Source organism: Salvia splendens, chromosome 5 (genome assembly GCF_004379255.2).
Source record: "Salvia splendens isolate huo1 chromosome 5, SspV2, whole genome shotgun sequence".
Taxonomy (NCBI): Eukaryota; Viridiplantae; Streptophyta; class Magnoliopsida; order Lamiales; family Lamiaceae; genus Salvia; species Salvia splendens.
The window spans coordinates 32,770,260-32,787,212 of record NC_056036.1 but is presented as its reverse complement, the minus strand read 5'-3'; the positions used below and the strand labels follow the sequence as shown (position 1 = coordinate 32,787,212).

At 39.2% G+C, this 16,953-nt stretch overlaps 1 protein-coding gene across 1 annotated transcript; it reads right to left on the bottom strand.

Annotated features, from left to right (window-relative positions):
• Positions 1–5,313: 5,313 nt before the first annotated feature.
• On the bottom strand, positions 5,314–8,682 carry LOC121802111 (serine/threonine-protein kinase D6PK-like). The gene is made up of 3 exons (XM_042201686.1): positions 8,260–8,682; positions 6,596–7,700; positions 5,314–6,339 (listed from the first exon to the last, which is right to left on the bottom strand). The coding sequence occupies exons 2-3, from the start codon at positions 7,693–7,695 to the stop codon at positions 5,454–5,456; spliced, it is 1,986 nt and encodes a 661-aa protein (XP_042057620.1). The 5' UTR covers positions 7,696–7,700; positions 8,260–8,682; the 3' UTR covers positions 5,314–5,453.
• Between the last annotated feature and the right edge of the window lie 8,271 nt (positions 8,683–16,953).

Below are 16,953 nucleotides of genomic sequence, written 5' to 3'. Positions count from 1 at the left end.
CTAGTGAGAGCCATTGTTGTTCAAAGCTTTTCCTCAAGTGCTCTGCCACAAGCCATGACTCAAATGGAGAAAACAAGAAAGACGTGGCAGTACCACCTAAATTGCGTCCAACCATCAGAATTTAATACTGCGGAGAATGCTTGTCCTCAATGTGAGAATCAAGAAGTAATGAAGAACGCCAATAACAAGCTTCACGAGTTATCCCTCCTGGATCAAATGCACAAGTGTCCTTCAAAAATATCTTTACTCGCCCCATATTTATATCTTTAAGACAGTCAACACCCGTGATCATCGGCGGATTTCTTGAAGCAATTCTCCCAATAGTCCATTGGTTGGTCAAAATAGACTCGATCTCTCCATCGAGGATGGAAGACTTTCCTCTACGCTGCACGGCGATATTAATCATGTCGAGGCTGCATGGTGTAGAGAGTACAACCCGTGGAGATAGGACAATAGGCAGCGGCTCCGGTGATAATGTATCAATCCTATCAGGGCTGCACGTCGAAGTGATTGCAGCTTGTGGAGGCGGCGGAACAACAACAACAACGGAATGTTCGGGGCAGGATCGGCTTTGAGTTATCGCTGTCGGGGGACTTGCCGAGGTTGTACATGTCGGGGTTGAGTTCGGGGCAGCAGCAACAGAAAGAGGCGTTGTTGCAGAACAGCGGTGTCAGCATGAGGGCGGCTGCAGGTGGTCATGGTGCGAGCTTTGTCGCGAACACTCAATCTCTTCGCTACCTTGAACTGGTTTTTCTTTGTGCACGGAATCCTGACTGGGCTTTTCCACCTTCTCAGCCTTTTCAACACCATCAAAACCAGTAGAAGAATCGTGAATCTTCTTGGTAGAATCAGCAAAGCCTTCCTCAACTCGATCACAATCAAGAATCGACGGCGGCGGTGGCTGGTAGGTTTTTGGAGGCATCTGTAGGTAATTTTGGCGGGGTAGGGCTGTTGTTAGCGGTGGCGGCTAGTGGTAGTCGTGTGACGGTGGCAGCTGATTGTGGAAGTAGTGTTGCGGTGGTGGCGGCGGTCTGTAGACGAGCTGCTCCTGCTGCCATGGATCGGTGTAGGTCTGGGACGTCGGCTGCCTTTAGGGGTCAGTGTTGTGGAAGTAGGGTTGTGGCTGACTTCCAAGAGGCGACAGCTGAACAACCGGAGGTAAAGCGGTTGAGCCTGCGACGGTAGGTTGAACCCTGACAACGGTCTTGAGGTGGGCTGCTGCCAATCCGGGTGAGCATTCGGTGGTTCCGGCTCAGGCAAATCAGGCGGACGGAGGCTGTCCACGTGACGATGGGTAACGGAGAGATGAGACTCCATCTCGGCAAACACCCCATCCTTCGGTCAGGCTCTTGCAGCGACGGCGCTGCTGCATCAAAGGTCATGTAGAACGGATTATCAACGGCGTGGTTGGCATATGCCGGAAGGGCATAAGGCGGGTCTGGATCCGGTGGGGGATGGTACCAGTGTGGCTGGTAGATGGAAGCGCGGTCCTGGTGCCTTGGGTGAGCCGCATCCAATCTCTTGTTTAATTTGACGCAGAAAACCGTTATACGGTCACATAGGGAAATGATTTCCTCGTTGGTATGAGCCATGGGCGTCGCGATTGCGATTGGCTGAGGGATAAAAAGGATAAAAGGTAGTCGTGGGAGCTTTGCCCGTCGATCAAACAAAGAACAATGCAGAATGGAAATAAAATAAGATAATTATATTTTTTCAATGATTCCTTCAAAAGATAACAAAGACTCATATTTATAATATTAATTCCCTAATACCTTAACTTAGTGACCAAGAAAATAATCGTAAGCATATATGGAAAGATATGAAAAATAATTGATAGACAAATTAATAGAGATATGGAGATATCTCGTATCACCGTAGGTCTTAGGAGTCGGCTTTGACTTGTAGGGAGGAGACTCCGACATTAGAGGCCGAGCAACGCGTTAGATGCACTCAAGAGAGGGTCTAACCAACCATCCCAACTTTCCTAATCACACTTGAGGCCTAATAGATGAGCATGACCCGTAGGTGACATCCTTGATCCATTCTAACGGATCCATTTCTCTATCCTTTCCCAATTTGTGTGAAAACCATCTTTTACTTGTTTTGCTTAGTTAATTGTCTTTATTTGCTTATTTGCTCTTTGTTCTTAGTTAAAAAAAACTCAAAAACACCTTTCATTCGTCTAGATAGTGTTCAAAGTTGCATCGTAGTACTCAAACTGGCTTTTGGTCATCGAGGATCAATAATTTTAACTTGCCACGACCTACAAAACCCCGTACACTTGCGAGTGTCATTTTGATTGGTAAAAGTAGTCGAGTCAAGTAACATGAGTATTAATGTAAAATTGGTAAAGTAAGAGAGGAAGAAAAAATATGAGTAAAATAAAAGAGAAAAGATAGTTGAATTAGTTTTAATGAATTATGGGGTTCATATTATTAGTGGTATAAATTGTAAATAAATTGATGTGTATGAGTAATGTGTAGCTCAAAAATTTTGTGGCTCAAAAATATTTTCATTTTTAAAGATGAAAAAAAAAAGAAAACGTTTTTATTTCTAAATAACAAATGGAGTATATAAGAACAAAAATTCTTATAATTGTATTAATCCAAAAATAGAAGGATAAATATCATTTAATATTTTGACGTTTTCCACTGAAACACATATGTATCCCAACATCAAGCATGACTTTAAGCATTACACACTGGGCTGCCGACTTTCTTGCAGGTAGGGGGTTCAGACCCCAACCCTTACTTACTATGATCCAATCTCTGCGCCTCGGTATCTGAAGGCGTTGGTAAGGATGGACCAGCTGGGATATCCTAACTTCCGTTTCCGACGTAGAGATGTGGGTTGATCTAACCTCTTTGGTGGTTGGTTTTGATAATTTTTCGTTTCTTCCTGTTATGTATCTAGTCATCCTTTTTCCACTTGATAGTACAGAGGATCTCAACTTGTGGGACCTCTACTTTGCATCCTTATGTTCTTGTTTAGATCTTAGTCACTTTCGGGGTAAGATCATGTTTTTGGAATATTACATTTTGATCTTATTTACGGGTTGGAGGTCTGCCTAAACCTCCCGCTCACAATGGACGTTTTTTATTAAGAAAAAAAAGCATTACACAGAATTTTTCATGAGAAATTCAATAGACTTAGGTTCAAATTTTCGCAATCAAAATTAAGTTATGTACATTAGTAAATTTCAATCATATAGAGTTTAGACCCATAAGACAATAAGCCAAAACATGATTACTTTCCACAAATAAATTTATTTCTTAACACGCTATACTGATTTGAAATCTTAGAGCATCCACAATAGTCATAGGCCAGCAATAGGCTAGCCACAAACTCCTCCGGCCATATTATCAGGATTAAAACTCCTCCTGACACATCATCAGGACAAGCAATAGGCTAGCCACAATAAACAAAAATATAAAAAATAAATAATTAACAATCACACAAAATACGGAATTAAATTTACGACACAGATACGAGAAAATTCAATAATAATATTTAAATTAAAAAAAGTACATTAATTAAAAAAAATTACATTAATTAAAAAAAACTAACCACGTGCAGTTCTCCGCGCCCACAACTCTTCAATTAAATCCTTTTGGAGTCGAATATGAGCTTCCACTTGGCGCATGTCACACCTTCTTCTTCGACAATCATGTTGTGCAAGATAATACAGGCATACATTATATCAGCAATGCAGTCGACATGCCACAAACGCGTTGGACCCCTAATTGCCGCCCATCGAGACTGGAACACACCAAATGCGCGCTCCACGTCCTTGCGCGCCGACTCCTGTCGTTCCGTAAAGTAGGTCTTCCTCTCATCTGATGCGCATCTGATCGTCTTCACAAAGACGGGCCACCTAGGGTATATCTCATCCGCCAAGTAGTAGCTCATATCATGCTGGTTCCCGTTGGCGATAAAACTGATGGCCGGAACGACGCCCTGGCACTGCTCGTTGAAAAAGGGCAACGAGTTGAGGTCGTTGTTCGACCCGGCAACCCCAAAATATGCATGTCAAATCCACAGCCAGTAATCAGCTACGGCCTCGAGGATCATCGTGGGATTCTTTCCCTTGTAGCCGGTCGTGTAGAACCATTTCCAGGCAGCGGGGCAGTTCTTCCACTCCCAATGCATACAATCTATGCTGCCCAACATCCCGGGGAACCCATGCTTCTCCCCGTGCATCTGCATCAGATCCTGGCACTCTTCAGGGGTAGGGCTTCAAAGATACTTATCACGGAATATTTCAATGACGCCCTGACAGAAATACTTCAGACAATCCAGGGCAGTCGTCTCACCGATGTGGAGGTACTCATCCCACATGCCTGCCGCGCCTCCGTAGGCCAACTGCCTAATTGCCGCAGTGCACTTTTGTATAGGTGTGCGGCCGGGTTTGCCAGCCGCATCATACCTGAACCGGAAACACAAATATCGACGCTCCAAAGCATCAACGATACGCATAAACACTGCCCTACGCATCCTAAAACGCCGCCTGAAAAGAGGCGCCCCAAACTGCGGCTCCTCCGCAAAGTAGTCTTCATATAGCCGTTGGTGAGCAGCTACGTGATCCCGATCAATCACTGCTCGTCAGTGGACAACGGGTGGAGGTCGAGGTACCGCCGGTTGCAAGGCCCTTTGTATCAACCGGTTTATCTCGCGAGACGTATAGGCCTCCAACTCTTCGTTTAATTTCCGTTCGTACTCCTCAGCATCCCCACCACTACCACCACTACTACCACCCGCGTTAGTCATTTCATGTTGTTGCTCTTGTACAGAAATTAAGATGGAGAGAAAACTAGTTAAAACAAGTGGTGTGAATGAAAATGACGTGCAAATCGCGTATATATAGTGTTTCGAAAAATTTTAAAAAAAAATTGAGCTGGCCGATCGCTCGTCTATTGGGAGCCTGCAATGGCGGCCAGCCGGTCGGCGAGCGGATCGGCCAGCGTCCGAAAATCGCCGTCAGGTCGTCGATTTTTTCGCCTAAATTGCACTCGCCGGTTCCAATGGTTCGGCGAGCGGACCGGCCAGCGCTGGGAATCGGCTAGCCTGTCCGCTCGCCGCCATGGGAGATGCTACAAAGCAAAATTTTCAAAGTCCAAAATTCGTTTTTTTTCTTTAGTTACAGTAAAAAGGAAAATGTGGGTCACATGTGATAATTGCAAATGATATTCTTCTGATTTTCCACTACAAGAAACAATTAATAAGACATTACTAAATCTTGATCAACTCAATCTAAATTCTCCTACATTTTCCAAGTCTTTCAAAAGTAAAACCAAAATTTTGACACCAGTTAAATTTGAAGGAACAACAGCCTTTATATATTCTTCCTTGCAATGAAACAATATCCCTAAAATTAAAATTTGAGTACAAAGATGATAGTAGAAATCATCTCAATGCATAAAAGAAAAGAAAAGAAAAGAAAAACAAGATTTCAGCTAAAAAAAATCTATCTCATAGTAATTACCCGAAGGCTTCACATCCACACCTTGCCCCTTCTCAGCCCCGGCTGGCGAGGGCGAGGGTGCAGCTGCTGGAGCTGGAACCGCAGCCACCTCGCTCATCACGAACGGGGGTGGCACATCAGGTGGGCTAGCGCAACGAATGAGAGCCCAGTTCACACTCTGGAAGAAAGGATGCTGCTTGATCTCGGTTGCACCCCTCCTATAAGCGAGGCGATGCTGTGGCTCCTTCACGAGCAGGCCACGGATGAGATCCCTTGCAGCAAAGCTGACTGTGGGCGAATCCGGGAACCTCAGTGGCTGCCCCACGACATTGAACAACGTGGCCCGGTTCCCTGCCCCTTTGAAGGGCGTCCGCCCAAACAAGAGCTCGTAGAGGAAGATCCCGAAGGTCCACCAATCCACTGCACTGCCGTGGCCTTCTCCCTTGATGATCTCCGGTGCTAGATACTCGTGTGTGCCCACAAATGACATGGAGCGAGCACTTGTTGGCTCGGCTATCAGCTCTGGGAGGGGGGTTACCTGGTTGAATACCTCTGTTTTAGGTTTAGACTTCTTGTCTTTCTTAGATTTGCCAAAACGCGGCCCGAAACATGTAGGTTGGATGCAGGCGGGCTGGATCGCGCATGAGGGCTCCATGCAGGTGGGCTGGACGCAGTAGCCCGAGTTCTTGGACTCTGCAGTGATGTTTGAGGACTTGACCAGCGTCGGGCTCACTGCACACCTCAAGGAGAGGTCGAAATCGGAGAGCATTATGTGGCCGTCGTCCCTCACGAGCACATTCTCGGGTTTGAGATCTCTGTAGATGATCCCAAGCATGTGCAGGTATTCAAGAGCAAGGAGAACTTCAGCCAAATAAAACCTGCAAGAGTTAAGCATAAAATGAAGTAAAATGATGCAGAAAGACTCCATTGAAGAAATTTCAAGAAACCAATATTGAGATTTCAAGAAATTCACAAATAAACTCTTAAAATCTTCTAAAACTAGGATGCATAGCATGAACAAAGTGTTTTATTAGATCAATCTAGGTTCAAAAAGGTATGTTTATCGATACTTTCTTCCGACAGATTCGATTCAGCAAGAAAACTATGTGAAATTTGGAATTCATTGAATTCTACCTTGCAGCGTGCTCGGGGAAGAACTTCCCGGGCTGCTTCTGCCTGAGTGCGTGCAAATCTCCCCCGGGGCAGAACTCCATCACCAGGAACGAGAACTTCTCCGTCTCAAAGTGAGTGTACAAAGTGGGAAGAAAGGGGTGATCGAGAGACTGAAGAATCTCTCTCTCCGTCTGAGCTCTGAGGATCTTTTTCCGGCTAGCTAGAGCTTCCTTGTCCATCACTTTCATGGCGAACAAAGTCCTCGTCCCTATCAGCTCAGCGAGATGGACACTGCCGATATCCCCACATCCCAATCTCTTGAAAATCCTGAAATTCTTCAACTCCAACGCCCCACTGTTACAAGATCTGACAGCTAGAATCGCTTCCCACCTCGTGTCATTAGCTTTATGCGGCTTGTACATAGCGCTGCTGAAGCTACTGGAGCTGCTCTCGTCACTGACATCACTGCCTGTGCTCCCTCTATATATGCTAGTCTTCCTACTCTCAACAACAAAGTCACACGAGTTGCTGACTTCACCACTCTCAGACTTCCCACACTCACTCACTTCAGTGTTAGTGAAGCTCTCTTTAGCTTCTGCATACTGCGTCGTGGAGTAGAAACTGCCTTGAGGGCTCGGGCAAAACCCACTTCCCACTTTAGGCTCTTTAGCAGGCAACGAATCAACCTTATCTGGCTCCACTCCATTAGAATCAGAAATCTTGTCATCTTCAGCCCGTTGCTCGATCTTACCATTGCTTACTGGCTGTTTCCCTGCACTACCCGGTTCCCCCTTCTCTTTCTCTGTTCCTTCGTCCATTCCACCAATATCCTCGTCTTTTCGCATGACTAGATGAGCAGTTTTGTAGGAGCGTTTAGAGACGACCATAGAGCCAGACGGGGCGTAGATTGTCTTCATTATATGATCCTTAGGCACTGAGTCCTTGGGAACTGCATGAGATCCAGATGAGCCTCTACCGCGCCTGTAGTGCTTCGTAGAAGGATGGTGGGGCGGGCGGCTTGATGGAGGTGCAGAAGAAGACTTATATTCCACCTTGCTAGTGCAGCTCATGTCTATTGAATCCACTCCTTGGATAAGGGATTCCCTAGCGTCGTGAGGCATCGACACTGCAAGACAGCCACCAAATGAAGATGGATTCAGCCCAAATTAGCACAACCTCAACATGCTAATTCATGAAAAGTTGAACACAAAAATCACTCAACCAAGATCAATTTTCAGATACATTTCTATCAACAACAGCTCTTCTACACTACTATATAACATTATTCACCAAATCCCACAGAAATCACTCAACCAAAATCAATTTTCAGATTACAATTCTACTAGTATACAACAAGTAGGACTTAAGCTAAACTAAGAAATGCCAACATACTAATTCACGAAAACTTGATGCATTCAGAATGTATATGACTAAACTACAAGAAATAACTTTTTCCATTCAAATTTGACTAAACTACAAGAAATCCCCTCAAAAATTAACAATGTGTCTAGAAAATGAATCCCATTAACCGAAAAAAACAAGAATTCCCAAACAGAAGATAGAATTCATACTGATCATTAACAGATTCAAGTCCCATTGGCCAAGATTCCTTTTTTTTTAAAACATTTCATATACATAAACAAAAATCAAATAACACGAAAAGAAAGTGGAGTTCTTGAATTTACCTAATCACAATCCTTCATCACCCTTGAGAAAGAAAAGAAAACTCCCACAAAGTAAATGAGCTTTGTGCAGCTTTATTATTTAAAATTTTTCCTTTCTTTCTCCGGAAAATGTTGTTGCGCAAGTCCCTCTCAGATCCGATCGGAACAAGAAATGGGGATAGATTAGTAAAAAAGAAGGGACTTCAAGATTGTGGCAATCAATAACGATAAAACCCAGTGAAATTTATTCCCTTTGTGTCGTTTAATGGAGAAATGGGAAGGAAAGGGAGAAAGAGAAGAACTGAAGCTCAGTTCACAAGCAATGATTAAAAGGGAACAGGAAATGAAGAGAGGCGAATTTTAAAATGAAATCTCTCTGATTTCAGCTTTTCTTGTTTTTGTAAATTTTGTAACGCTCTTCTCGTTGTCTGTGAACTGTTCAAAATCAAATGTGCACTTGATTTTCATGAAGAGAGTTAATGCTCTCTGTGTGTTTTATTGTTAATTTAAATGATTTTATTGGGAAACTCTTCTAGGAAGGTTTTCAAGTTTTTTATATATTACTTTTTTATATATTTATAATAGTAATAGTGGGGACTTTTTCAATCGTTGTACTAATTGTACTCTATATCAGCGTATTTTTCTCCAACATGTAAAACATAGCATCTGATCAACCTAGCGGATTTTGAGTCAAAATCTACTTAGATCACTGAGCTAACTGGATTGTAATTTTTCGAGTTAGAAACTTTTTACTCTAAATTTATACGTTCGAGTTTCTTGCTAGCCCAACAGATCAGACTGCTACCAATAAAATATTTATTGATCAATTCTATATATAAATGATGAAAATTATTCATTTTTTATAGAATATAAAATATTTAACATTGATAATTTTGAAATATATGTATAAATATAAACATGATTAAATACTTATTCAAGATTTATATGAATAAAATAATATATGTATATTTCAAGAAATTTTAAAGCATGTTCTAGAATTTAAAATATTTTAATAATTAATTTGAATTTTTCAAAAATTTATTATCTATTATTGTATTAGTAAACTTTAACATGGAGTATATATTAAATATAAATAATTGAACCGGAGTTCGTGAAGAAGAAAGTCAATCCTTTTGTTTTGTTCTGTTTTGGGTTAGTTTGGATAGAAATGAAAACACTAACGGCAAATACTACGTTATTTTATTATATGACATAATACAATTAATTCAATGTTTTCATTAATCGCTAGATGATATTGCATTTTCTACCATCAACTTGTTGTATACTAATACAAATGTATAAATATTGATGAATATATGTTCGTTTGGATAGTGAACACTAAACACTTTATTAATGTAGGAAAATATTGTGCATGCTACATATTTATTGTCCATTTATAAATAATACTCCCTCCGTCCCAATGTAGATGTCACACTTGGAAGATGGCACGAGATTTTAGGAGATGTTATTTTGTGTGTTAAGTGGTGAGAAAAAATATAATTTTATAATTGATGTGAGAGGAAACTTTTTCCAAAAAGAGGAAATGTGACATCTATTATGGGACAAACTAAAAAGAAAAGTGTGACATCTATTATGGGAAATCACTCCTAATTTATTTGTATACGTGCATAAAACTGGTGGAGCTACTCCAGATTTAATTAAACCCATATAAATACAAGACAAATAATTGACATTGGATACTCATAAACCACGTATTTTTGGCCCTATTTAGATGTATTACTATCATTTTCTTTATGTTATTATAGCTTTATCAATTATTGTGTGATTTAAGTAAATGCACATTAATTTACGTATAGCGAAATTAAGGAAATGGCACATGCATGCACGTGAATGAGGACCAGGCCGCTGACAATAATTATATCTATTCACGCACAATAATCGTAATTCCTAAGTCCTAATAAATTTTAATTATGCTCATAAAATTAACCTAATCATACAGCTACGTTAGGATTAACACAAAGGTCAATCATCAAATTATTACATTTTTTCAAAAATATTGTTAAGGTTTCGACAATAATTGTTTTCGTCGACACAATTCGGCAAGTTCTTTTTTGTTATATATTGATACTACTACTAACTATAAATGTTTTTCAATCGCTTATCCATTTTTAATCAAATATTAGGATCGATCTCTGTCTATGAATATGGAATTGTCATAAATTATTGGGTCAGTTATCTCGCCATTTAAGATTTCTATAAATCTACACAAAAAATAACTACAGAGTCTGCCAATAAATATTCTTGATTTAAGAGAATATTGATTATATGTTCTCAATAAAATAAAAGATGAATTAAGACTTAAGAGAATATATTAATAATACTACTAAATACAACCCCTATAAATGTTTTCCAATTCCTCATCCATTCTTAACCAATTGATCAATGATTGATCTCTGTCTTTGAATACAGAGAACTGTCATAAATTGTTGGGTTAGTTATCTCACCATTTAAGGTGTTTATAAATCTAATGGAAAATAACTAAAATAAAATAAAAAATGGATTAAGAGAATATGTGTCTCAAATACCATTTGAAAAAATGTGTTTCCATTTAATGTGGTACTCGTAGAACGGGTATCTAATTTTTTGTTATTAACTTTTTTTCTGTTAGTTACAATTACAACTTTACATAGTATATTGAATTAAACGAATTAATGAGTTATTGGTTAAAGAAGGGTGTCATATCTTATACTCTCTCCGTCTCAATTTAATTAATTTGTATTTTATTTCAGATTATCTCAAATTAGTTAAGTTATTATCTTTTATTCTTTCTCATATTTTATTTTCTCTTATATCTCGTACTTTTCTCTCTTATCTTTTCTAGTACTTTATTTTCTATCATTTCTTATTTTATTCTCATTTAATCTAATTTATTTTCTCTTATATGTCATAATTTATTCTCTTGTATATTATACTTTTTGTAGTATTATATTTTAACTTTATTCAACCTATTAACTTAATTTTCTTGTCGAAAAAAAAATGCTTAATACGGAGTATGAGAAATAGAGTACTAATTAGGTGCTATTCATCGTCTTATCATTACATTCCTAAATTTAAAAGTCTGCAATTTAAGAATAAGGAATAAAATATTGTACATTAAGATCCCGGCACCAACCGGGAAAAATGTAGAGACAAAACAAAACAGCTTAAATTTTGAGCCATGACTCATGTTTTCTATTATCCTCACCAAATTATTTACTTTCATTTATAAATTCTTGTTCCCAATCCCAAATGATCCATACGAAATTAATTAGGAAAATCTAAGATTAAAAAGGAAACGAATAAAAATTCACACAGAGACTTATGAATTGACGGTATACATGAGGTGTTTTAGACCGAAGAATATATTTTTGATGAAATATGAAAGAGCCTAGTATTTATCATTTACTTATACCACTCATAAATTAATAGGATAAATAGGTGTAAATGAATAATAGATGTTACGGCGCCTTTATCAATAGCAATAGTTAAGTTAAGTAAATCATCCATGTGGAATAATGAAGAGACAATTAAGTTTTAAATGGGACCACTAATGTCACCCATCAACATAGCATGTTTAAGAATAATCATAATCAGAGTGCAGACAGGTATCATTTCCTCCCTTTTTCTTTTACTTTATTTCCTTTTTTATTAAAATATAAAAATAATCCTTAGTCCATCCATAATGACCTCTATATTCTCAAATTAGCACCATCATTACATATATCTTCTTCAAGGAGCTGGGTCTGTCTCATCAATATTTTGGTTATATTTACAAGTATTATACGTTAGAAATAATGGGATAAATTTCACAAGCCGTATACAGGCGGTACTCTAACTATTACAATTAAAGTAAAAAAAACAACAATAAAAGGAATAGAAATTACAACGGAAATAATAAAACAAATCAAACTATAAGTCGAGTCGATGGAAGCCATCTTTCCGCAAGACAAATTACGCACCGGCTAGTGCTCACCGAATGGCGTATTGCCCCCAAAGATAAAATGACTTCCTCTTAGCGTGTAGAAGCACATCAAACCCGCTAGGCACCGGCGAACTTGATAGAGTTCCGAGAATTGAGGTAGACAATGCTCCTATGATGCACACTATGATGTAGAGAACTAGAGAGAATAGATGATGATTTCTTGGTGTGTTTTTCCTCTCTACAACTCTATGCTTATATAAGCACAAAAGAGGACATGGAAGGTCTCGATAATAATTCACCATTAAGCAAACCATTATGCAGAAGGTGGTTACAAGAGATGGAAAGTCAAAGGATTGGTCACATCAAAAGTTTCCCCATGTAACACGTTTCTTACAATCCCCCACATTGGTTGAGCACCGCAAGCTCAAACCAACACAAGACGTGTATGCATGCATGCAGACCCTTTGCTCAATTCTCGAGAAACAATATTGCATTTGGAATAGTAGCTTGGGGCTTTGAACTTTCCATAATCAACACTATCGGGCATACCGGCGGCCTGGTGGACGTGATGCCTTGAACCATTCCTCCTTGGTGTATACCGAGACAATTATATTGACACAATATTATTTACAAACTCATCAGTTCTCATGTTTGTGTCCTTCACTGGCCATGGAACACCACTTTGGATTCATAAGTGATTCACATGTTGAAGCGACCCACACTTCTTCACTTACATAGGTGATTCTTTTCCAAGTATCCTGCAATACCCACCTCCTCGAGGTTTCTAAGAATCATTAAAAGCCAAAACTTAGCCTATTACCACATGTAGGTTACAACACTCAATGCTTTCTAAAGAATGGGTGAAGATTAAAAATCTTCCGAGTGTTACAACTAGAATCATATAGCTTTGTTCTTCCATTGAACCAAGCCCATGGGATCTCCAATCGTATGGTTGGGTTACCACTACAATCATCTTTTAAGATGTGGTTTTCAGTCCCATTTCTTTTAGCAATTTATGCATTTGATCACGGTTTAAACTTTTCGTTAACGGATCCACTAGGTTATCCACTAACCTTACATAGTCAACTGCGATAACACCACTTGTGATCAATTGCCTTACAGTATTATGCCATCGACGAATATGTCGAGACTTACCATTGTATAAGCCACTATGTGCTCTCCCTATAGCCGTTTGGCTATCACAGTGTATCACTATTGTCGACGCTGGCTTCTTCCAACATGGAATATCTTCTAAAAAGTTTCTAAGCCACTCGGCTTCTTCTCCTGCTTTGTCTAAACCAATAAACTCAGATTCCATGGTGGATCGAGCGATACACGTCTGTTTTTGTTGACTTCCACGAAACAGCTCCACTCCCCACACTGAACACATACCCACTCGTCGAAAATGAGTCTTTTGAATCAGAGATCCAATTTGCATCACAGTACCCTTCAAGTACTTTGGGATATCTTGTGTACTGCAGCTCAAAGTTAAGAGTATACTTCAAGTATCCCAAAACCCTACGCAGAACTTTCCAATGTTCCTTGCTTGGGTTGCTCGTAAATCGGCTCAACTTTTTCACCGTACACGCAAGATCTGGTCGGGTGCAGTTTGTGATAAACATCAAACTCCCTATGATCCTTGCATATTCTTCTTGAGCTACAGGCTCACTCGTGTGCTTACTCAAATGCACGTTGGGTTCCAATGGAGTCTTAGCTGGCTCACAGTCAAACGAGTGAAATTTCTTAAGCACTTTCTCAATATAATGAGATTGTGTCAAAGCAATTCCCTCATGATTCCTTTTAATCTTGATTTCAAGAATCACATCAACTAGACCCATATCTTTCATGTCGAAATTTCTCTTCAACATATTTTTGGTTTCGTTGATAATGGCACTATTACTGCCCATAATCAACATATCATCTACATAAAGACACACAATAACAAAACCGTTGTCTGTGTTCTTAATGTATACACATTTATCATACTCATTGATAGTGAACCCATTTGACAACATCACATTGTCAAACTTGAAGTGTCATTTCAAAGGCGCTTGTTTTAAACCATATATAGACCTCACTAGTTTGCATACCTTCATTTCTTAGCCAGGTACTACAAACCCTTCAGGTTGCTCCATATAAATTTATTCTTCTAATTCACCATTCATAAATGCAGTTTTCACATCCATTTGATGAATTTCAAGATTGTGCAAAATAGCAATCGCAAGAAGCACCCGAATGGAAGCGATTCTCGTAGCGGGTGAATAAGTGTCGAAGAAGTCATATCCTTCTTGCTGCTTAAAGCCTTTCACAACTAGGCGAGCTTTGTATTTTTCAATAGTATCATCAGTTTTATATTTCCTTCTCAGGATTCACTTGCACCCTAAGGTCTTACAGCCTTCTGGCAAGTCTACTAACACTCATGTGTTATTTCTTATAATTGATTCAATTTCACTATTGATTGCTTCTTGCCTGAATGGTGCATCCGGGCCAGATATTGCTTCTGCCAACGACTTTGGTTCGTCATCCAACATAAAAGTTATGAAGTCAGGACCAAATGTCTTAGCAATTTTAACTCTTTTACCACGTCTTGGTTCTACATCCCCGGGACTTGACCTCGTCCTTTTTGGAGGATTAGAACTAGTGGATTCATCCATCATTCTTTCACTAGAACGATCCTCCTGCTTCTTACAAGGGTACACATTCTCAAATAATATAGCATTTCTTGACTCAATTGTTATTCCTTCAGCCACGCCAGATACAGCTGACCTATGGACTAGGAAACGATAGGCACTACTATTAAGTGCATGGCCAATAAAGATGCAATCAACTATTTTAGGGCCAATAGCAACTTGTTTCGGATATGGAACTTCTACCTTCGCTAAGCACCCCCACAGTTTTAGGTATGAATACGAATGTTTCTTCCCTTTCCACAGTTCATAAGGAGTCACATCCTTATTTTTAAGTGGAATCTTATTCGGGATATAATTTTCCATTAACACAGCCTTCTCCCACATGTTCTGGGGTAAACCTGAATTAATCAACATAGCATTCATCATCTCTTTAAGTGTTCGATTTTTACGTTCAGCAACACCATTCGACTGAGGAGAATATGGAGCTGTGATTTGGTGAATTATACCACTTGCATGACATAATTATGCAAACGGCGCTACATACTCACCACCTCTATCACTTCGAACACACTTAATTCGACAATTAAGTTGATTTTCAGCTTCATTTTTGAAGTCTTTGAACGCTTCAATTTCCTCATCTTTACTTCTTAATAAGTAAAGGTAACAATATCTTGTGCAATCATCTATAAACGTGATGAAATACTTTTTACCACCTCTTGTTTGCATAAATTTCAAATCACATACGTCTGTATGGATCAACTCAAGAGGTTTTGTGCTCCGCTCTACCGAATGGAACGGCAGCTTAGTCATTTTGGCTTCAACACACACTTCACATCTTTCTTGTGAGTTAAACTTATCAACTTTTAGTAAATTAAGATTTACTAATCTTTTTATAGCATTTAGATTTACATGTCTCTTTCTATTATGCCATAAATCAAAGCTCTCAAGCAAATAAGAGGATGTATCATCTTCCTTATTGCTTATTCCTTTTCCACGGTGAATGGCCGTAACATTCAGCTCAAAAAACCTATTCACTAGGTGACCTTCACCTATGAACTTTCCATACTTTGTCAATATAACATTTTCACACTCAAATTCTAGTGAAAATCCATGATTTACTAGAAGTGAGCCTGACACCAAATAATTTCGGATGTCTGGGACATGCAGCACATCCTTAAAGGTAAGAACCTTTCACATCCTAGTTTTAGGAACACATTACTCACACCAACCACCTTAGAAGAGGCTTGGTTTCTCATGCGTGCTTTTCTACCTCCAACAGATTTGTAAGTAGAAAAAATGCTTCTCTCGGAGCATACATGACAAGTGGCACCCGTATCAACAAACCATTCATTTGGATTATTACCATGGTACACGTCGGAGACCATTGCGACCACCTCGTGATCTTTGTTGTTTATAACAACACGTTCAAATAATTTGCACAATATTGTCTCCAGCAATAAGTACAAAATTATATTGAACCATATGTGCATTGATATATTCAACAACATATGCATCCCAATTACTACTACCAAGTCTAAATTGGTCTTGCTTGTCAAATGACAAACGATAAACACAATTCTCAAGAGGATAGATCTCAAGGAATTAACCATTTCGTAGCTCATGAACATTGTGACTGTTCGTTTCTTCATTCCCGCTTTGGAGCTTATGTTTCCTCCAACTTCGATTGATATAACCCTGTCTTAGAAGAGTACAATAATTTGTCTTGCGATTGTTAGAAATAATGGGATAAAATTTTCAAGCCGTGTACAGACGGTACTCTAACTATTACAATCGAATGAAAAATAATAATAAGAGGAATGGAAATTACAACGGAAATAATAAAACAAACCAAACTATAAGTCAAGTCGAGGGAAGCCCTCTTTCTACAAGACAAATTACGCCCCGGCTAGTGCTCACGGAATGGCGTATTGCCCCCAAAGATAAAACGACTTCCTCCTAGCGTGTAGAAGCACCTCAAACCCGCTAGGCACCGGCGAACTTGATAGAGTTCCGAGAATCGAGCTAGACAATGCTCCTATGATGCACACTATGATGTAGAGAACTAGAGATAATAGATGATGATTTGTTGATGTGTTTTTCCTCTCTACAACACTATGCCTTATATAGGCACAAAAGAGGACATGGAAGGTCTTGATAATAATT

Excerpts from the sequence above, each read along its gene's own strand:
- LOC121802111 (XM_042201686.1), bottom strand. The coding sequence starts at position 7,695 with ATGCCTCACGACGCTAGGGAATCCCTTATCCAAGGAGTGGATTCAATA. Across the intron at positions 6,340-6,595 it reads TTCCCCGAGCACGCTGCAAG|GTTTTATTTGGCTGAAGTTC; the intron begins GTAGAATTCAAT and ends TAACTCTTGCAG.